A 23,574-nucleotide genomic window follows, 5' to 3' on the forward strand; every position below is an offset into this window, starting at 1 on the left:
TAAAAAATTCATTAGATGGCCTTAATAGCAGATTGGGCTTGGGTAAAAAGGCCAGAGAATTCCAAAGCAGATGAGTTAGGAAGACTGGGAAAGCTGTGACTGAACACATATTGGGACATGAGTTTCCCCAGCAGCTCAGAGGGCGGCTTCAGGTCAGGCAGAGGGCTGGGCTCACCCGGGAGTAGGGTGTTGCAAGATATGACCTATATATAGTGAGTTAAGGGAGTTAAGGATGTTTGAACTAAGGTGGTTATAACTGTGGAATCTAAGAAGGGAAGTGAGGAAGTAAATAGAGTGTTGAATAGTGAAGAAATGGTGGGGACAGTGGATTTATGGTCCCAATGTGTCTAATCATTAGACTTGGGGGCTTTAGAGGCTGGCTACTCAAAATGTGGTCCCAGGACCAATAGCCCCAGAACCTGGCACTTGTGCAAATTCTCAGGCCCGGCCTAAATACATCCTACCAGCATCTCTGTGGATAGGCCTCAAGCTGCTGAACAAGCTCCTCAGCTGATTCTCCACTGCTCAAGTTTGAGAACTGTTCTTCTAGAGTTAGAGAGCTGCACAGAAGGGGAGAGGCAGAGTGAGGTGCCTGAATAGATATTTTGGAGCGGCTCAGTTATGAGCAATGACACGGTCTGAGATAAGGCTAGGGAAATGAAAAACTGACTTTACTTTAGAAAAGATGAGGCCCTGCCGGTTGGCTCAGTGGATAGAGCACTGGTCTAGCATATGGATGTCCCAGGTTCAATTTTTGGTCAGGGCACACAAGAAGAGCAACCATCTGCTTCTCCCCCCTTCTCTCTTTCTTCCCCTCTCACAGCCAGTGGCTCGACTAGTTCGAGCATCAGTTCTGGACCCTGAGGATAGCTCAGTTGGTCCCAGCATCCCATTCTCAGGCATAGAAAAAGGCTTGGCTGATTTGAGAGCATAGGCCCTAAATGGGGGTTGCCAGGTGGATCCCAGTCAGGGCGCATATAGGAGTCTGTCTCACTATCTCACCTCCTCTCCTTTAAAATAAAAATAAAATAAAATAAAATAAAATACGGTCATTAAAAATACAATGGTTTACAAAATAAGGGGCCAGACTCTCAGATGGATCATTTACTTGGACATTGAATCTGAGGAAAGACAGTGAGCCAGAAAGCATGACAGAAAGAATGGCAGATGACTGCTATCAAGAAACTTAGTAAGTAGTATAGCCTGACAATCTGTCCTCCTAAAGGGCTAGGGTTTAAAGGAAAAGGAATAAAAAGAATTTGATCGAGGCCAAGGGGCTAAATGGATAAAGCGTCAACTCGGTGTACCAGAGGTCATGGGTTCAACCCCTGGCCAGGGCACGTAGGAGAAGCAATCAATGAGTGCACAACTAAATGAAACGAGTTCATGCTTCTCTCTCTCTCAAATCAATGGAAAAAGTCTTTTTAAGTTTAAACAAAAGAAAAATAGCCTGACCAGTGGTGGAGCAGTTCCCAGGTTTGAAACCCTGAGGTCGCGGGCTTGAGCGCAGGCTCATTCGGCTTGCAAATAGGTTCACCAGCTTGAGCAGGGGGTTGCTGATTTGAGCATGGGATCACAGACATGACCCCATGGTCACTGGCTTGAACCTAAGGCCCCTGGCTTGAGCAAGGGGTCACTGGCTTGGCTGGAACCCCCTGGTCAAGGCACATATGAGAAGCAATCTAATGAACAACTAAAAGTGCCGTAACTACAAGTTGATGCTTCTCATCTTCCTCCCTTCCTGTCCCTGTCTCTCTCTCTCACTAAAAAACAAAACAACCCCCCCCCAAAAAAAAAAAAAAAAAAAAAAACAGAGAAAAATATTTGGGAACTAGCAAGGGAGCCACCTTTGATAATCTCATTGTGGTCATTCTTTCAACTCTAATCTTCAACTTCTCCAGCTGTGGCTGATCCTGTTAACTGCCTGCCAATAGGCATTCTCTCCTTCCCCACTGACAGAACCCCAAGGTTAGCAACAATGTGTCTATTTTAAAAGCTACCTTTCCCAGCATCCTTTGCATTTAAGGCCAAGAGTTGCAGTTTTCTACAAGAAAACATAAGCAAGACTGTGGTCAGGGCTTCTGAGGTCCTGCCTTTTATGAAGACATAGGCCCTCTACTCTTTGCCTCTCCCCTTCTTCCTGCCTGGAACCATGATAACATCACAGATTTCCCACAAAACCTTGGAATCTCCTGAATTCTTCTACAGCAGGGGTCAGGAACCTTTTTTTGGCTGAGAGAGAGCCACAAACGCTACATATTTTAAAATGTAATTCCCTGAGAGCCATATAAAGACCTGTGTATGTCACACATTATCCAATAAAAATTTGGTGTTGTCCCAGAGGACAGCTGTGATTGGCTCTAGCCACTCGCAACCATGAACATGAGCGGTAGGAAATGAATGGATTGTAATACATGAGAATGTTTTGTGTGTGTGTGTGTGTGTGTGTGTGTGTGTATTTTTTTCATTTTTCCGAAGCTGGAAACGGGGAGGCAGTCAGACAGACTCCCGCATGCACCCGACCGGGATCCACCCAGCATGCCCACCAGGGGGCGATGTTCTGCCCCTCTGGGGCATCGCTCTGTTGCATCCAGAGCCATTCTAGCGCCTGAGGCAGAGGCCACAGAGCCATCCCCAGCGCCCGGGCCATCTTTGCTCCAATGGAGCCTCGGCTGTGGGAGGGGAAGAGAGAGACAGAGAGGAAGGAGAGGGGGAGGGGTGGAGAAGCAGATGGGTGCTTCTCCTGTGTGCCCTGGCCAGGAATTGAACCTGGGACTCCTGCACACCAGGCCGACACTCTACCGCTGAGCCAACCGGCCAGGGCTAGTTTTATATTTTTAACATTATTTTTTTTATTATTAAAGATTTGTCTGCGAGCCAGATGCAGTCATCAAAAGAGCCACATCTGGCTTGCAAGCCATAGGTTCCCAACCCCTGTTCTACAGGAAAGGAAAAAAAAATAGCTAACTTAAGTCACCATCATTCACATTTCCTCGTGTATGCAGCCAAGTCAATCCTTAACAATTCAGGCTCAGAAGTGGGATTCTTTTTCCTGGTTCACCTCCACCTACTGAAAATAGGCTCATCTCACCTGAGGACAGTTCTCAGGGTTAGTTAGGGGTCTTCACTTCTCTGTCTACAAAAGCAGCCTCCACCAGGCACTACTCCCACCATTCCCTGCCCCTTTCCCATTCCTCACATTTTAGCATTATTTGTCTTCCTGCAGAGAAGGACCAGATTTTGTTCACTTTTGCCTTAACCTCACTGCAGCAGCCAGAACAAGGCTATGCAAGCAACAGGCTTGCTACGTTAAACAAGTAAAAATCTCAATTTCAATATCCAAGCTTGACTGAAGCCCTGACTGAATTTCCTAGTAACCCTTTTTGTCCTTGCCCAGAATACAGCCTTCCCTTTATTTAAAAATTCCAACTTCTCTGTACCTGACCTTGCCCTTGTCTGTTAAAGGTCATAAATTTCCCTAATTTCATCCAAGCCCCACCTTCTCCACAGTAAGACCAAGTGGAAGGAAGATGAACAGAAGCCAGGTCCACAGTGCTATAAAAAAGGAGCACAAAGCCACCAGAACATGGAGGGCCTGGAACACGTATCTGCAGCTCCCAGGGCCTCTCGGCCATGCCAAGGGTCCTCTTAGGAGAGCTTCTGTTGGAATTCACATACCGGTTTTGATTGTGGAAGAGCTTCCCATTCAGCTCCCGGATCACAAGCACCACTTTCTTCTCAGAGCCCAGATCCACAAATGCAAAGCTGCAAAGGAAGGAGTCAGGGCAGCTCTGAGCACATCTCAGGACAGAGCTGCAGGAGGGTGCTGAGCCCGAACATTGATACTCTCACCTCCCCTTCTGCAGCCATAGAGGGGGTAGTTCCATATACATAAGCAGATCACTGAGGCCCAGAACTGGGCTGGGATGGGCTGGACTGGGCAGTGGGGATCAGGAGACATGCGTTGACTCTACCACTAGACACCACCTGGCCCTAGCCCGTTGGCTCAGTGGTAGAATGTCCGCCTGGTGTGTGGATGTTCCAGTTCAATTCCCAGTCAGGGCACACAGGAGAAGTGACCATCTGCTTTTCCACCCTTCCCCCTCTAGCTTCTCTCTCTCTCTCTCTCTCTTCCCCTCCTGCAGCCATGGCTCGATTGGAGAGAGTTGGCCCTGGATGCTGAGAATGGCTCCATGGCCTCCACCTCAGGTGCTAAGAAGAGCTTGGTTGCTGAGCAATGGAGGAACACCCCAGATGGACAGAGCATTGCCCCCTAGTGGGCTTCCTGGATCCTGGTTGGGGCACATGTGGGAGTTTGTCTCTCTGCCTTCCCTCCTCTCACTGAATAAAAAAATTAAAAAATAAATAAACACCATCTGGCTATGTTCGGCTTTGGGCTTCTTTCATACTACTCTCCCCAAAAGTTCAAAGCACTTTTATTGCCTTGAAAATAAGAAAGGAAAAATATGAATAGGTCAGTTTCCAGAGGCAACCAAGGCTAAGGGAAGTATAGTCACTTACCTCAAGTCACAAAACAGAGCAAGAATATTACCAAAAATAAACCCAAAATAGGTCTCTGGACTCCTAAACCAAGGTTGTGTGCACAAGACAGCATTAGCTGCCAAGTATGGAAAGGAGGCTTCCCAAATGTCACTTTGCCAAGTCACAGTGTGTATGGATTTGAGAGCTCAATAGCTAGTCTGCAATGTCAGTGCATCAGCAAAATGGACCAAAAGGGAGAGTTGCTTCTCAAAGAAAACAAAGGAAGAACAGTCATTACTATTTGCAGCCACTCTGGATTTTGTGAACATGGAGAGGGTTAAGTCCTTCAGAAGGTACCAAATTTCCTCCTACAATGGCAAGGTATGAAAAAGAGATACCTGGACACAAAACTTGCAACTAGTTCTTAAGGTTTTAGATCCCCAACCAGCTAATCTTTAAACAACTGAACACATACTTAATGAGAGTCTATTATGTGCTGTGTGTGCCAGGTTTTGTGCTAATTGATGCAAATACAGAGACAAGAAAGACACAAGCCTTGCCTTCAGCTGAAGCTCAACAGCCCAGTGGGGCTACAGACAAGACATCAGGTAAACAGACCACTTCACACATGGTGATAAATTCCATGATGAGGAAGAACGGACAGCTACAAGAGCACACAATATGAGTATCTAACACAGATGTGAAGAGAAGAGAGGTAGTCAGGGCAGACTCCCAGAAGGAAGTGACTTTATAATTTCATCTTTTTATTTATTTCAGAGACAGAGCGAGAGATAGATAGGGACAGACAGAAACGGAAAGAGATGAGAAGCATTAATCATCAGTTTTTTGTTGCAACACCTTAGTTGTTCATTGATTGCTTTCTCATATGTGCCTTGACCGTCGTAGGGCTACAGCAGACCGAGTAACCCCTTGCTCGAGTCAGCGACCTTGGGTCCAAGCTAGTAAGCTTTTTGCTCACACCAGATGAGCTCACTATCAAGCTGGCGACCTCGGGGTCTCGAACCTGGGTCTTTCCGCATCCCAGTCCGATGCTCTATCCACTGCGCCACCGCCTGGTCAGGCAGAAGGAAGTGACTTTAAGTGTATTAGGAATCTAGGCTATCTTGCTTTCATTCCTACCTGGGTAGGAAGGCTTGCTTTATCCCAACTACTGTGCAAGGTCGACTAAGTCTTGTATTCACAAAAACCTTCCTTCGTTTCTTTCCTCATGTATTCAACAGCCATGCAGCAAACACGTACTATGTGCAAGCCTATGCTGAGCGCTACAGTAGATACTGATTTGAATCCAACATAAGCCTTGCACTCAAGGAGCTTCTAGTTTAGTGGGAACACAGGTGATCTTCCGTCCAGTCCATGGGGTAGGGTGAAGTCTGAGAGGGAGAGGAAAGTGGTGGGCAGCACACTGAGGGAGTAAATTGTCTCTGGTCAGCCTCCCATCAAGCTGCTCACACCCACCACATCTTCTCTGCAAGTCTCCCTGGCCCCCTCTTCTCACTGTAGCCTGGCCTCCACTGCCAGGGCTAGGGCCACCTTCCCCCTCCATGGACATTTTCTCAACTCCTCCTGCTCTGCCCTCAGGCTGCCTCCCTGCTCAGTGGCCCCTGCTCACTCTCCTTCCCACTGGGCTAGCTAGGGCCCTCAGTCAAAACACACACAACCCCCTTTCTTTGAGCTAATGTCTTCAGGATCCTGATGCTCTGTTGATCTGCACCCTATGTTTTCTCTTTTCTGCCAAACCTGTAGAAAGAGCCAGCTCCGCCTGATGCCTCCATTTCATCTCTGCCCACTCCCTCCTAACTGCCCCTGGTCTGGCTTGTGTTGCTGCCCTACTGAAAATGCTTCCTTGAAGGTCACAGTTGTGCCCACTGCCCACCTGGACGCGCTTCTGCAGGCCTCCACACTCGACTCGAACCTGCACTTCCCCACACAGCCTCCTTCCGGCTTCCCCACCAGCACACTAAACTTGTAAATCTACCACCATGATAAAAGCCAAATTTTCCCTAGAAAATTCTGTTTTGGAAAAAATGTGTACCATTTATACAATCTTCTTTTAAAAGTAGCTTTTACCAACTAAAGTCACTTTGTTGGCTGAGAAAATTAGAAATGCATTATGTATAACTCATTTTTCTCAGTCTTCATGTTTATATTATATTTAAATTCAAATTTTCTAATTTGCTTTACTTTTAAATATTTAATGTTTATTACACATGAATCTACAAGATGCTGAGCAACAGAGCAATTTGTGAGTACAAACAATATGTGCTTAGCATTGTCAGTTTATGAAGCACTTTCATCTACCTTATTTCCTTTGATCTTGAAAACCACCATGTGAAGTACACGTTAAAACTGTCCTTGTTCTCAGAAGGAAAAATAAGGGTCAGAGAGGATAAGTGACTTCTTTCTCTAAGACTACACAGCCAATTATGAGTCAGAATTTAAACTCAGGGATTCAAACTTCAAATTCTACATCCTTTTCATTATATCATGAAAAACCACAGCTGTTGTCTCTTCAGGTTTTATCATTATTAAAATAAAATAGGAAACTAATATCTTTGTATCTTCTATAACTGGTGTCAAGAAACCATAATCTCCAGCCAAATCCAACACACCACCTTTTTCTTTTCAATTAAGTTTTATTGGAACATGACACATATTCGTTCACTTATTGCCTAGGCTGCTTTCATGCTACAATCCCAGAGTAAACTATTTGTGACAGAAGTATATAACTTGCAAAGCATAAAATATTTACTGTCCGACCCTTTGCAGAAAAAGTTCTAACCCTTGTTCCATCACACAAGTTCTCAATGCTGACTCCAAATGAGATTCTGCTGGACAGTTACTTTTTCTTTGGGGTTTGGATTAAAGCATCAAGATTGTTTAAAAGCTCCCCAGCCCTGGTTGGTTGGCTCAGTGGTAGAGCGCCGGCCCGGTGTGTGGAAGTCCCGGGTTCAATTCCCGGCCATGGCACACAGAAGAAATGCCCATCTGCTTCTCCACCCCTCCCCCTCTCCTTTCTCTCTCTCTCTCTTCCCCTCCTGCAGCCAAGGCTCCTTTGGAGCAAAGTTGGCTGGGCACTGAGGATGGCTCCATGGCCTCCACCTCAGGCACTAGAATGGCTCCGGTTGCAAAGAAGCAACACCCTCACCACCACCCATGGGCAGAGCATCACCCCCTGGTGGTCATGCTGGGTGGACCCCGGTTAGGCACATGTGGGAGTCTGTCTCTCTGCCTCCCTACTTCTCACTTCAGAAAAATTTAAAAAAAAAAAAAGCTCCCCAGATGATTTTCATGGGCAACCAAGTTCAAAAATTACTGTTTCATGGTATCAAGCAGCTTCAGGAAGTACTAGTTTTCAGAAAATGTGCTTGATGGTGAGAGGAGAGAAAAAGCATCACCACCACCACACACAAGTACAAAATCCCTGCCAACATCTTTACATTCATGGGACTTTGATCAATGTTATCAGTGAGGTCATGCCATCAGCAAGTGCTGTTACTGTTAACAGTAGTCATTAGGAACTCCTAAAATCTGAAGACAAGCCCTAACAATGACTTTCTCCCTGTCCCTAATACAGCTGTCTCCCCTCACCCACAGTATCTACATTCCAAGACCCCCAGGGGACGCCTGAAACTGCGGACAGTACCAAACTCTATATACACTGTATTTCTCCTATACGGCACAACAGGAGATTAACAAAAATAATAAGATAGGACAATTATAACCATATACTGTAATAAAAGTTATATGTATGTGGTCTCTCTCAAAATACCTATTGTACTGTGCATACAACATGGACACATGGACAAGGGGATGAGTCACATCCCGGGCAGGACAGTGCAAGGTTTCATCATGCTACTGAGATTGGTGCACAGTCTAAAACTTATGAATTATTTCTGAAACTTTCCACTTAATATTTTCAGACTGTGGTTGACTGCAGGGTAACTAGAACTATGGAAAGCAAAACTGCAGATAAGGGGAGACTACTGTAGGTTATTTATTTAAAAGTTTTTTTTTATTTTTATCAATTATAGATTTGACAGGAGGCTTGGTATGTTAAGCTAAAACTGCCTTATGCCCTGGCCTGACCTGTGGTGGCGCAGTGGATAAAGCGTCAACCTAGAACACTAAGGTCGCTGGTTCGAAACCTTGCACTTTTCTGGTCAAGGCACATATGGGAGTTGATGCTCCTCCCCCCTTTCTCTCTCTCTCTCTCTCTCCTCTCTCTAAAATAAATAAGTTTTTTTAAAAACTTAAAACAAACAAATAAATAAAAATAAAACCGCCTCATGCCCCTTAGGGAACCTTTTACATCTGATTTTAAATAATGAAATTAATTTATTAGAATTTTTAGCCTGACCAGGTGGTGGTACAGTGGATAGAGCATTGGACTAGGACACAAAGGACCCAGGTTCAAGTCCCCTAGGTAGCCAACTTGAGCGTGGGCTTATTAGATTGAGCGTGGGGTTGCCAGCTTGAGCATAGGATCATAGACGTAACCCCATGGTCGCTGCTGTAGCCCCCTGGGTCAAGGCACATATGAGAAAGCAATATGAACAACCAAGGTGTCACAATGAAGAATTGATACTTATCTCTCTCCTTTCCTGCCCATCTGTCCTTATCTGTCCCTCTGTCTGTCTCTGTCACACACAAAAAAGAATTTTTAATTACAAAAGTACTTAATGTTCATGATAAAAAAAGTTCAGGCCCTGGCCGGTTGGCTTAGCGGTAGAGCGTCGGCCTAGCGTGCGGAGGACCCAGATTCGATTTCCGGCCAGGGCACACAGGAGAAGCGCCCATTTGCTTCTCCACCCCTCCACCGCGCTTTCCTCTCTGTCTCTCTCTTCCCCTCCCGCAGCCAAGGCTCCAATGGAGCAAAGATGGCCCAGGCGCTGGGGATGGCTCCTTGGCCTCTGCCCCAGGCGCTAGAGTGGCTCTGGTCGCAATATGGCGACGCCCAGGATGGGCAGAGCATCGCCCCCTGGTGGGCAGAGCGTCGCCCCTGGTGGGCGTGCCGGGTGGATCCCGGTCGGGCGCATGCGGGAGTCTGTCTGTCTCTCCCTGTTTCCAGCTTCAGAAAAATGCAAAAAAAAAAAAAAAAAGTTCAAAGTATGGATAGCAAAATAGAAGTATTGCCTAATAACTACCACCAAAACAAGAGCACTGCACACCTATGTAAAGATTACAAGATCATGCTGTTCCTTCTGGTTTGTAATCTATTTCACTTAACAGTATACCCCTCTCAACCAATCATTACCAAAACACCATTTATGGGATCTATAGTCAATGATTAATTATGGCACCAGCATTTATGGACCACTGACTTCGTGCCAGATAGGTAGGGTATACCATTGCCTTACATCCTAAATAATGCCATGGCCATCAGGTTAGCAGCGATTTAGCAGCTGAACAACACCAGCCACTGCTGAGGATAGAGGAATTCATGCTGCTGCTACTGCTGCTGCTGCTGGGAGTATAGGTCAGACTTCCCTCCGGTCAAGCTGTGTGTTCTCTGATCCCACACCCAGGTACAGGTCCTAGACACACTCACGCATGGGCACACAGACATGCATAAAAGCTGATACACCAAAGCGCTGTTTAAAGTCGCAAAATCTGGGACAATATTACTTTGAACCATATGAAACTGACATTTTTGCAGCTAAAAATGGTTGAACAGCAGCAATTTTGCATGGTACAACCTAGGCATCTGAATATCAATTGGAGTGCATGTGCTAATATAAAAATGTTTAAAATAGCCTGAGCAGGTAGTGGCACAGTGGGTAGAGCACTGGACTGGGATGCAGAGGACCCAGGTTCAAAACCTCGAGGTCGCCGGCTTGAGTGTAGGCTCATCCAGCTTGAGTGCAGGGTAGCTGGCTTGAACATGGAATCATAGACATGACCCCATGATCTCAGGCTTGAGCCCAAAGGTTGCTGGCTTGAAGCTCAAGGTCACTGGCTTGAGCCCAAGGTCACTGGCTTGAGCAAGGGGTCACTCATTCTGCTGGAGATCCTGGTCAAGGCGCATATGAGAAAGCAATCAATGATCAACTAAGTTGCCAAACTGAAGAACTGATGCATCTCATCTCTCTTCCTATTTGTCTGTCCCTATCTCTCTCTGTCTCTGTCGCTAAATAAATAAATACATTTAAAATATATGAAATGATAAAAGTCACAAACACAAAGTGAAGGAAAAGCATCCAACAGCTGTCTCCCCATTACTTGAGCTCCCTTCTTCCTGGGGTGCACCAGGGACTTGGTCATCACCAATGACAAGTGGCACATCCAAGCCCTGCGCTAACTGTTGTTCTTGCTCCCACCTCTAGTTCCCCAGCTCCACTCTCCAGTAGTGTGGTCCTTCAACCCCTGCCACTTTCCCACCATCCTGCAAACTCCAGACCCTATCCTGACTCTCCTATCCGTTCTGCCCCACTACCACCCCATCACTCCTTGCTTTCCTTTGGCCAGCTTAGCTGTCTTGGTTCCTAACGCATCACGCCCCTTAGGTACATTTCCTGTGTAAAGCGCTTCACAACATCCCTACTCCTGTTCCTAATGATCAGATCCCCACTCTCCCACACAAAACTGCATGTATACTTCTCTACTCAAACCTTCCAGACCCTCTTATTCAGCTGACAACACGGAGAAGAGAGAAGCAATCAAAAGGGGATGCCCACACCCTGCATCCTTGTGTGCACCTCTCTATGTGGAAGACCTGTCCTGACTCTGGAGCTCCCTTACCCCCACCTTCTCGAGGCCTCTGAGGCTAAATTATCTCTCTCTGCTGCATCAGTTCCCCTCTCCACTGCATAAGCATACAAGTGAACTCTAATATTTGCCATCTTAATACTTTGACCCACATAATACCTTTGACCCACATCATCTTCCTGCTACTGTTCATTTTCCTACTCTTTTATTACCAAAATTCTTGAAAAAATATTTCAAGGATTCAAAATATTCAACAAATATTTATTAAGTGCCTACTCTGTGTTATAAAATGTTTCAGGTGCAGCAAACAGAGTAGGCAAAAACCCCTCCCCTCCTGGGACCTATCTTCTTTGAGGAAGACAGATAATCAATCAATAAATTGAATAAATCACATGTATAGTAAGTTCAATAGTGATAAGTGTTAAGGAAACATATAAAGTAAGAGAGGGATCAGGAGTGGGGGGCTGCAGTCTAGGGAGAATGACAGGAGCATCCTGTGAGAAGATGACACTGAGTGAAGGGGCTGATACCTGGGGAAAGAACAGGTGAAGTAGAAGGAACAGCAAGTGCAAAGGTCCTAGGGCAGGTTCAAGGCCTAGCAGGAAGTCCAGTGAGGCTGACATGAGCAAGCAATGGAGAGGGGATAGGAGACACGGGCACAGGGCTGCAGGGGACCAGTTCATGTGTGGCCTCAGGGGACTCTAAGTCCTTTTCCTAAGTGAGAAGGGAAAGACTAGAGGCTGCTGAGTAGAGGGGTGCCAACTATCACTGTGATCCAGATGAGATGATGGTGGCTTGGATTGGGGTGACAGCAGTGGGTGTGATGGGAAGTGCTCAAATTCTGGATATACTTAACTTTTATGACAAAATATTCTAAACATACATAGAAGAAGAAAGGTACAATGAACCCCACAAACCCATCACCAAGTTTCAGCAACCATCAACATCTTGCAGATGTCTCACCTACCTCTCTACCCCTTGTTTGTTAGTGTTTTAAAGCAGATTCCAAGTAACTATTACTCTTAAATAGTTAACACTTCAGAAGGGCTATTTTCTTATGTAGATACAATGCCATTATCAAACTAAGATGATTAACAATAGTTCCCTGGAGCCTTTTTCACTAGCTGTCTCAAAAACATCTTTTCAGGTTTGTTCTGTCTAAATCAAGATAAAAAACAATGTCTATTCAGTATATTTGATTATCATTTCTCTTATGCCTTTTCTAAATCTCTTTATATCTGCATCAGGTCCCCTACTTTAATTTCTCCCTGATTTTGACTTGTTACAGAAACCACGTGAGCTGTCCTGTAGACAAAAGTACCTCTTCTTTACAGTAGCATTTTACTTGACCTATCCCTATTTTCTTTAGACTGGAAATTAGCCATTGAGTTTTTAGACATGTTATTTTGGCTAGAATACTTTATAGATGGTGTGATCTCCTTCAATAACCTTGCATCACTTTAGGGGGCTTATGTTTGGTTGACTCACTTATAGTCAGACTGAATTAATCAGCAAGTTCGGATGGTGACAGCCTCAACCCTCCATTGTAAAACTACCCATCATTTTTTACCTAATAAAGTTACCACCAAGTTCTAATAAATAACCACTATCTGAAACAGGCTTTTTAAAATTAATGGTTTGCAAAATGATAATTTTATAATTCGATAATTTCTTCTGTATTTATGAGCAGGAGTTCCCCTATAAAGAAAACTTTCATCTGCTAGGTTCATTTTTTTGTCTTGAAATAGCATTTGTGTTGGAAAAGCAAAATTAACTCTTATTCTTTTAATCATCAAGCTTTAATATTAATGAACTATTTCTACCTTCAATTGTGTCAAGTGAGTTTTGTTTTATTTTTTTCTTTAGGTATCATTACAAATTATTGTTTTTTTTAATCATCAATGAATTTTAATTAAATGAAGTCATTAGTATTTTTGATGCACAAACTGTCCATCTTTGTCTATGGGACCTTCTTTTCCTCATTCTTGTGTCTTTTTATTTTTATTTGGAAACTTTCAACATAGATATAAAGTAGTATAACAAATGGCTAAATACCTACTACTTAGCTTTAATAATTCTCAACTCATGGACATTCCAATTTCATCTATACTCTCTCCCTGCTACTAAAACAGTGTCTTCTAAAACAAGTCTCAAACACCTCATCACTACTCTGCAAACATATCAGCTCCAAAAAACACATAGTCCACCTCTAATGTCCCTTCAATCAAATCTCAATAGCCTTTGATAGCTTTCTAGCTTTCTGGCATAACAGCCCCAGCTGTGGAATCAGTCACTTCCAGAATACCAGCTTCCATTCAATGGGGAATGGTGGCTACAGTGCACAATATAGGAGCTAGAATTTACTGGGTTTTGAAGCTCCCGAGGTCTTTCAATGGACAGAGCTAGAAGATGCATCTTTAAAGAGGAAAACAATCGTCATTATAAGGGATGCCAATTCATATATAGTTTTTATTTAACTTCTTCATTTTTCCTTATGTTGAAAATTCTGTTCTTACCAACATTGACCTAATGACTTGTTTTATCCTACTTTAAATATATAACAGGTTCCAATAACAATACCAGGATTACTACTGACAATGAAATTATTAAGTAAAGTTTAAGATTCCTTTTCAGTTCTTTTTATTCCTATAGTATATCCTACTGAGGATATACAGTCAAAATACTATGTTCTAAGACAATGTGTACATCAAACTGGTTATGTCACCAACTTGTTTTTAGAAAGTGATTTTTTTTTTTCATTTTTCTGAAGCTGGAAACAGGGAGAGACAGACTCCCGCATGCGCCCGACCGGGATCCACCCGGTACGCCTACCAGGGGCGACGCTCTGCCCACCAGGGGGCGATGCTCTGCCCATCCTGGGTGTCACCATGTTGCGACCAGAGCCACTCTAGCGCCTGAGGCAGAGGCCACAGAACCATCACCAGCGCCCGAGCCATCTTTTGCTCCATTGGAGCCTTGGCTGCGGAAGGGGAAGAGAGAGACAGAGAGGAAAGTGTGGCGGAGGGGTGGAGAAGCAAATGGGCGCTTCTCCTGTGTGCCCTGGCCGGGAATCGAACCCGGGTCCTCCGCACGCTAGGCCGACGCTCTTCCGCTGAGCCAACCGGCCAGGGCAGAAAGTGATTTTTTTAAAATAATTTTTATTTATTATAAAAACTTTTAAATATTTCACTTTTAAAATTTTTAATTGAACTTATTAGGGTGACACTAGTTAACACAATTATATAGGTTTCAGGTGCACAATTCTACAACACATCTCTGAACAGGATATTCTGTGTTCATCCACTCCCCCCAAATCAAGTCTTCATCCCTCACCATTTATACCCCTATACCCCCCTCCACCTCTCCACCTCCGAGCAATCACCACACTGTCTTCCATGTCAATGAGGTTTGGGGTTTTTTTGTACTTTTTTGCTCTATTCCACCACCTCCCTCATCAAGCCTCCTGCACCCCCATATCTGTCAGCCGGCTCTCCATGTATGAATCTGTCTCTATTTTGATTGTTAGTTCATTTTGTTCATTAGATTCCACATATGAGTGAAATTATATGGTACTTGTCTTTCTCTGACTAGCTTATTTAATTTAGCATAATGATCTCCAGGTCCATCCATGCTGTTGCAAAAGGTAAGATTTCCTTCTTTTTATAGCTGCATAGTATTCCAATGTGTAAATGTACCACAGTTATTTTATTCACTCATCTACTGACGGACACTTGGGCTGCTTAAAAATCTTGACTATTGTAACTAATGCTGCAGTGAAGTTGGGGTGCTGTAGGGCTGGGTGCCATAGCCATGCAGGATGGGCACTTGGGCTGTTTCCAGATCTTGGCTATTGTAAATAACACTGCATTGAACATAGGGGTGCAAATATTCCTTTGAATTAGTGTTTTGGGTTTCTTCAGATAAATTCCCGGAAGTAGAATTGCTAGGCCATAAGGCAGCGCCATTTTAAATTTTTTGACATAACTCCATACTACTCTCCTTAGTGGCTGTACCAATCTGCATTTCCACCCTCAGTGCACGAGGATTCCCTTTTCTCCACACCCTCACCAACTCTTGTTTGTTGATTTATTAAAGATAGCCATTCTGAAAGGTGTGAGGTGATATCTCATTGTGGTTTTAATTTGCATTTCTCTGATTAGTGACATTAAGCATCTTTTCATATGCATATTAGCCATCTGTAGGACCTTTTTAGAAAAGTGTCTATTTAAGTCCTTTACCCATTTTTCAATTGGACTGTTTGGTTTTTTTTGGTTTTGAGTTTTATAAGTCCATCATAAATTTTGGGTATTAATCACTTATCAGATATATTGGTGAATATGTTCTCCCATTCAGTGGGTTGTCTTTTAAATTTGTTGATGGTTTCCTTTACTGTGCAAATACTTTTTAGTTTGTTGTCCCATTTATGACCCTTTTCTCTCATTTCTCTCGTCCGGAGAGATATATATGAAAAAATACTGCTATGATAAATGTCCAAGATTTTACTGCCTATGTTTTCTTCTAGGATTTTGATGGTTTCAAGTCTTACATTCAAGTCTTTAATCCATTTAGAGTTTATTCTTGTATAGGGTGTAAGAAGGTGGTCTGGTTTCATTTTTTGGCATGTATCCGTCCAATTTTCCCAACACCATTTACTGAATAGACTGTCTTTATCTCATTGTATGTTCTTGCCTCCTCTGTCAAATATAATTGACCATATAGGCATGGATTGATTTCTGGGCTCTCTATTCTGTTCCATTGATCTATATGTCTGTATTTATACCAGTACCATCTGGTATTGGTTACTATGACCTTGTTGTATAGTTTGATATGAGGTAGCATGATTCCTCCAACTTTGTCCTCCTTTGTCAAATTTGCTGTGGCTATTTGGGGTCTTTGGTTCCATATAAATTTTTGGAATATTTGTTCTAGTTCTATGAAATACACCATAGGTATCTTGGTAGGAATTGTGTTGAATCTATAGATTGCTTTGGGTAATATGGACATTTTAATGATTTTAATTCTCCCTATCCATGGACACAGTATATACTTCCACTTGCTTGTATCTTCTTCAGTTTCTTTCTTCAGTATTTTATAATTTTCTCAGTGCAGTTCTTTACAACCTTGATTAAATTTATTCCTAGGTGTTTTATTCTTTTTGAAAGGACTGTGAATGGTATTGTTTTCTTTTCCCTTTCTGGTAGATCATTATTGGTGTATAAAAATGCCGCTGATTCCTGGCTATTTATTTTGTATCCTGGTACTTTACTGAATTCATTTGTCAGTTCTAGCAGTTCTTTAGTGGAATCTTTAGGGCTCTCCATATATAGTATCATGTCATCTACAAATAATAAATTTTATTTCTTCTTTCCCAATTTGGATGCCTTTTCTTTCTTCTTGTCTGATTGCTGTGGCTAGGACTTCCAGGACTATATTGAGTAAGAATGGTGACAGCAAACATTCCTGTCTTGTTCCTAATCTTAAGGGAAATGCTTGTAGTTTTTGCCCATTGAGTATTATGTCGGCTGTGGGTTCATCATATATGGCCTTTATTACGTTGAGGTATGTTCCCTTTATTCCACTTTGTTGAGAGAGTTTTTAACATAAATGGGTGCTGAATTTTATGAAATGCTTTTTCTTCATCTATTGATATAATCATGTGATTATTATCTTTTTTTTCTTAGTGAGCAAGAGACAGGAAGAGAGAGAGATGAGAAGCATCAACTCTTAATTTTCTTTCTTTGTAATGTCTTTGTCTGGTTTTGGAATTAGGATAATGTTGACTTTGTAAATGAGCTTGGGAGTTTTCCCTCTTGAATTTTTTGGAATAGCTTCAGGACAGGTGTTATGTATTCTTTAAATGTTTGGTAAATTTTTTTGTTTGTTTGTATTTTTCTGAAGCTGGAAATGGGGAGAGACAGTCAGACAGACTCCCGCATGCGCCCGACTGGGATCCACCCGGCACGCCCACCAGGGGTGATGCTCTGCCCCTCCGGGGTGTTGCTCTGCCGCAACCAGAGCCTCTCTAGCGCCTGGGGCAGAGGCCAAGGAGCCATCCCCAGGGCCCGGGCCATCTTTGCTCCAATGGAGCCTTGGCTGCGGAGGGGAAGAGAGAGACAGAGAGGAAGGAGGGGGTGGGGGTGGAGAAGCAAATGGGCGCTTCTCCTATGTGCCCTGGCCGGGAATCGAACCCGGGACTTCTGCACGCCAGGCCAACGCTCTACCGCTGAGCCAACTGGCCAGGGCCTAAATGTTTGGTAAAATTTACTAGTGAATAGCTTGAGCACATGGTCGTCAGCTTGAGTGTGGGATCATCAACATGACCTCATGGTCACTGGCTTGAAGCCCAAGGTCACTCTGGCTTGAGCTAGGGGTCACTGGCTCAGCTGGAGCCTCCCTGGTCAAGGCACATATGAGAAGCAATTAATGAACAACTAAAGTGCCACAACTATGAATTGATGTTTCTCACCTCTATCTTTGTCTCTGTCTCTCTCTTGTGTGTGTGTGTGTGTGTGTGTGCGCACACACACAGGCGCTAAAAAAAAAAAAAATTCTGGTGAAGCCATCTGGTCAATGAGTTTGTTGGGATTTTTTTGATTACTTCTTCAATTTCACTGGCTATAATCTGTTTATTCAGTTTCTCTGTTCTTCCTGATTCAGTTTTGGAAGATTATAAGTTTCTAGGAATTTATCCATTTCATCAAGTTTGTCCAATTTGTTAGCATACAACTGTTCATAATATTTTCTTACAATCTTATATTTCTTTGGTGTCTATTACTTCTTTCATCTCTGATTTTATTTGGGTCCTCTCTCCTTTTTTTTCTTTCTTTTTTTCTTCTTTTTCAAGTGAGAGGAGGGGAGCTAGAGAGATAGACTCCCACATGTGCTCCAACCAGGATCCACCCAGCAACTCCCATCTGGTCCATGCTTGCAACCGAGCTATTTTTAGCACCTGAGGCGAGGCTCCATGGAGCCATCCTCAGCACCTGGGGCTGATGCGCTTGAACCAATTGAGCCATGGCTGCAGGAGAGAGAGAGAGAGAGAGAGAGAGAGAGAGAAGGGGGAGTGGGATGGGTGGAGAAGCAGATGGTTGCTTCTCCTGTGTGCCCTGGCCAGGAATCAAACCTGGGACATCCACACACTGGGTCGACGATCTACCACTGAGCCAATCAGCCAGGGCCCTCTATTTTTTTTTTTTAATTGGAAGAAGAGGAGATAGTGAGACAGACTACTATATGCACCCCGACTGGGATCCAACAGGCAATCCCATCTAGGGCCAATGCTTGAATCAACTGAGCTATTTTTAGCAACTGAGGCTGACACTCAGACCAACCAAGCCACTGACTGTGGGAAGGGAGAGAAGGGGGAGAGAAGGGGAGAAAAGCATGGTTGCTTCTCTTGTGTACCCTGACCAGGAATTGAGCCCAGGACATCCATACACTGGGCTGACACTCTATCCACTGAGCAAACTGGCCAGGGTCTCTCTTTTTTCTTGATGAGACTGGGTAAAGATTTGTCAATTCTTTATCTTAGCAAAGAACTAACTCTTGATTTCATTGATCTTTTGTATATTTCTTAGTGTCTGTTTCATTTATTTCTGCTCTGATGTTTATTATTTCCCTCCTTCTTCTCACTTTGGGCTTTGTTTGTTGTTCTTTTTCAAATTCCTAAGATTAAATTGCTCATTTGAGATTTTTGTTTCTTGAGGTAGGCCTGTAATGCTATAAATCTTCCTCTTAGGACTGCTTTCACTGTGTCCCATAGATTTTGGGTTATTGTGTTCTCATTTTCATTTCTTTTTTTTTTTTTTACTTTTTCTTTTTCTTTTTTGCATTCCCCTGAAGCTGGAAACGGGGAGAGACAGTCAGACAGACTCCCACATGCGCCCGACCGGGATCCACCCTGCACGCCCACCAGGGGCGATGCTCTGCCCCTCTGGGGCGTCGCCCCGCCGCGACCAGAGCCACTCCAGTGCCTGGGGCAGAGGCCAAGGAGCCATCCCCAGCGCCTGGGCCATCCCTGCTCCAATGGAGCCTCGGCTGCGGGAGGGGAAGAGAGAGACAGAGAGGAAGGAGGGGGTGGGGGTGGAGAAGCAAATGGGCGCCTCCCCCATGTGCCCTGGCTGGGAATCGAACCCGGGTCCCCCGCATGCCAGGCCGATGCTCCACCACTGAGCCAACCGGCCAGGGCCTCATTTTCATTTCTTTCACAGTATCTTTTGACTTGTTCTTTGATCTTACTGTTAACCCATTCATTGTTTAGTAACGTGTTATTTAGCCTCCATGTTTTTGTGTGTTTTTTGTTTTTTTCTTGCAACTAATTTCTAATTTTATACTATTATAATCAGAGAAGATGCTTGATATGAATGTAATCTTCTTAAATATATTAAGACTTGTTTTGTGTCCTAACACGTAATCCATCCTAGAAAATGTTTCATGTAGACTTGAAAAGAATGTATATTCTGCAGTTTGGGGTGAAATGCTCTGAAGATATTAAATCCAGCTTATCTAATGTGTTATTTAAAGCTGCTGTTTCCTTATTGATTTTCTGTCAAGATGATCTATCCACTGGTATCAATGAGGGTGTTAAAATCCCCTACAATGACTGTATTGCTGTTAATCTCTCCCTTTATGTCCATCAAGATTTGCTTTACATATTTAGGTGCTCCTAAATTGGGGGTGTAAATGTTTACCAGGGTTATCTCCTGTTGTTGAATTGCTCCCTTTATCATTATGTAGTGTCCTTCTTTGTCTCTTACTATAGCCTTTGTTTGCAAGTTTATTTTTTCAGATGTAAATATTGCTACCCAGGCTTTTTAATTTTTATTTGCTTGAAACATCTTTTTCCATCCCTTTACTTTTAATCTGTATATATCTTTGTTCTAAGGTAGATTTCTTGTAGACAGTGTATATATGGGTGTTGCTTTCTTATCCATTCAGCTACCCTATGTCTTTTGATTGGAGTGTTTAAGCCATTTAAATTTAAAATGATTATTGATAGATGTTGTTTATTGCCATTTTTTCTATTAACAGTGTTCCTCTGTATTTTTCCTCCTCCTTTTTTAAAAAGAAGGTCCTTTAATTTTTTGAGGAACCAAAAATTAAGAATAGAACTACCATATGACCCAGCAATCCCTCTACTGGGTATATACCCCCAAAACTCAAAAACATTGGTACATAAAGACATATGCACCCCCATGTTCATTGCAGCATTGTTCACGGTGGCCAAGATATGGAAACAACCAAAATGCCCTTCAATAGGGGATTGAATAAAGATACGGTATGTATATACTATGGAAAACTACTCAGCCATAAGAAATGATGACTTAGTATCATTTACAACAACATAGATGGACCTTGACAACATTATACTAAGTGAAATAAGTAAATCAGAAAAAACTAAGAACTGTATGATTCCATACATAGGTAGGACACAAAATTGAGACTCATGGACATAGATAAGAGTGCAGTGGTTACCAGGGGAAGGGGAAGGGAGGAGACGGAAGGGAGTGGGGGGAGGGAGAGGGGCATAAAGAGAAACAAGTATAAGGTGACAGAGGATGATGTGACTTTGGGTGATGGGTATACAACATAATCAACTGTCCAAATGATGTGGAGATGGCTTTCTCTAAATCTATGTACTTTAGTTAACCAATGTCATCCTGTTAAATTTAATTGTCTAAACAAAAATAATTTTTTTTAAAAAAGAAGGCCTTTTAACATTTCTTATAATACCAATTTGGTGGTAACAAACTCCTTTAACTTTTTCTTGTCTGGGAAGCTCTTTATTTCTCCTTCAATTTTAAATGATAGCCTTGCTGGGTAAAGTAGTCTTGGTTGTAGGTCCTTGCTTTTCATTGCTTTGAATACTTCATGCCAATCTCTTCTTGCCTGAATATTTAGGTTGAGAAATCAGCTGACAATCTAATGGGAGCTCCCTTATAAGTAGCTAACTGCTTTTCTCTCGCTGCTTTTAAGATTGTCTCTTTGTCTTTGACCTTTGACATTTTAATTATGATATGGGTTTCTTTGGGTCCATCTTGTTTGGGCTCACCTTGTTTGGGACTCTCTGCACTTCCTGGATTTGAATGTTTTTCTCCTTCACCAGGTTAGGGAAATTTTCAGTCATTATTTCTTTTTTTTTTTCTTTCAATTTTTTGACAGAGAGTCAGAGAGAGGGACAGACAGACAGGAAAGGAGAGAGATGCAAAGCATCAATTATTTGTTATGGCACCTTAGTTGTTCATTAATTGTTTTTTCATATGTGCCTTAACCTGGGCGCTACAGCAGAGCGAGTGCCCCCTTGCTCAAGCCAGCAACCTTGGGCTCAAGCCAGTGACCTTGGGCTTCAGGCCAGCGACCTTTGGGCTCAAGCTAGTGACCATGGGGTCACATCTATGATCCCACACTCAAGTCAGCAACCCTGCGCTCAAGCTGGTTAGCCCATGCTCAAGCTGGATGAGCCTGCACTCAAGCCAGCAACCTCAGGGTTTTGAACCTGGGTCTTCTGCATCCCAGTCCAATGCTCAATCCACTGTGCCACTGCCTGGTCAGGTTCAGTCATTATTTCTTCAAATAGGTTTTCAATCCCTTGCTCTCTCTCTTCTTTTTCTGGTACCCCTATGATACAAATGTTGCATTTCATGTTGGCCCAAAAGTCCCTAAAACTCTTCATTCTTTTTCTTTTTTCTTTTTGTTGCTCTGATTGGGTGTTGTTGTTTTTTTCTATCTTATCTTCTAAACTACTGATTCGATTCTCTGTTTCTTCCAACCTACTGCTTATTCTCCCAGTTATTCTTGGTGTCAGATATCGTATTCTTCATTTCTGACTGGTTCCTTTCTGTGGTTTCCATGTTCTTTTTTATGCTTGCTATCTCTTTGTTGAAATTCTTGTTTTGTTCCTTGAGCATCTGTATAGCCATTACTTTGAATTCTATAAATTGCTTATCCTCATTTCAATTAGCTCTTTTTCTGCAGATTTCTCCCATTCTGTCATTTGGAATCTGTTTCTTTTTCTCCCCATTTTGGCTGCCTTTTCATGTTTGTTTCTTTTTTTTTTTTTTTTTGTATTTTTCTGAAGCTGGAAACGGGGAGAGACAGTCAGACAGACTCTCACATGCGCCCGACCGGGATCCACCCGGCACGCCCACCAGGGGCGACGCTCTGCCCCTCTGGGGCGTCGCTCTGCCGCGACCAGAGCCACTCTAGCGCCTGGGGCAGAGGCCAAGGAGCCATCCCCAGCGCCCGGGCCATCTTTGCTCCAATGGAGCCTTGGCTGCGGAGGGGAAGAGAGAGACAGAGAGGAAGGAGGGGGTGGGGGTAGAGAAGCAAATGGGCGCTTCTCCTATGTGCCCTGGCCGGGAATCGAACCCGGGTCCCCCGCTCGCCAGGCCGACGCTCTACCGCTGAGCCAACTGGCCAGGGCCCATGTTTGTTTCTATGTATTAGCTAGATCTGCTGTGTTTCCCAGTCTTTGTGGGTGACCTTATATAGTAGGTGTTGTGTTGGGTCCAGTGGTGCAGTCTCCTAGATCACCTGAGCCAGGTGCTCCAGGAGTGTCCCTTATGTGGGTTATGTGAGCCCTCCTATTGTAATTGAGTCTTGACTGCTATTGGCCCATTGTACATGGGATTGACCCTCAGCTTAGATGACTGTGAGCCTCTACCTCAATCAAAGGGTGCAAACTGCTGTGCAGGTACTGACCACAGAAAGTTGAATTCACCTCAGCTGGATTTGGTGCTTAACAAGATCTCCCTATGGATATACTGCTTGTGAAGCTAATAGGATCCTGCTGCGTTGCTTTTTAAAGCTGGCCACTACTGTATTTGTTCTGGGCCTCTTGGAAGGGAACCTGGTGAAGGCCAATGTAAGATGCTGCCTCTGATTGGCCCTCAGCCACCTGTCGGGAGCTACAAGTGATCCAATGATTGTGTCAGCCTCTGCTGGGTTTAGGTGCATGTGGGAAGGACCAAGCTGCACACCAAGGTCAGCTTTTACCAACACCTGGCCCAGGGGCTGGTTATAAAAAGTCCCAAGGAACCCCAAAATCTGCTTCTGGCTGTCTCCACCTGCTGGCTGCCTATTAGGCTGTCACTGAAAGAGCCTCTGGTGGAGTCAGGATGATAAGGTTATTGGGTCTCCCCTGAGGACAGGTGCCATTCAGGCTTCAGGGAAGGTGATACATGTGGCCCCAACCCCAGAGTCACAGATCTCAGTCTGTCCGGATTTTGTTCTGACCTCAGCAGGGCAGAGCCAGTAGGAGTCAGGTGGGTAGGGCTTTCGAGTCTGGATTGTAGGTCTGCTGGCATCCAGGAGTGTTCTACTGAATCTCCCATGAAGGGAAGTACCAGTCAGATTCATGAGAAAGTG

At 43.7% G+C, this 23,574-nt stretch overlaps 1 protein-coding gene across 1 annotated transcript in view; it reads right to left on the reverse strand.

Annotated features, from left to right (window-relative positions):
- The window catches only part of TDRD10 (tudor domain containing 10), a 62,523-nt gene that overhangs the window by 25,934 nt on the left and 13,015 nt on the right, over nt 1–23,574 (reverse strand). Inside the window, 3 exon segments of the mRNA XM_066257331.1 lie at nt 3,617–3,765; nt 4,781–4,823; nt 4,826–4,850. Coding sequence (XP_066113428.1) covers nt 3,617–3,765; nt 4,781–4,823; nt 4,826–4,850 — 217 coding nt within the window.

This window comes from Saccopteryx bilineata, chromosome 2, assembly GCF_036850765.1.
Source record: "Saccopteryx bilineata isolate mSacBil1 chromosome 2, mSacBil1_pri_phased_curated, whole genome shotgun sequence".
Taxonomy (NCBI): domain Eukaryota; kingdom Metazoa; phylum Chordata; class Mammalia; order Chiroptera; family Emballonuridae; genus Saccopteryx; species Saccopteryx bilineata.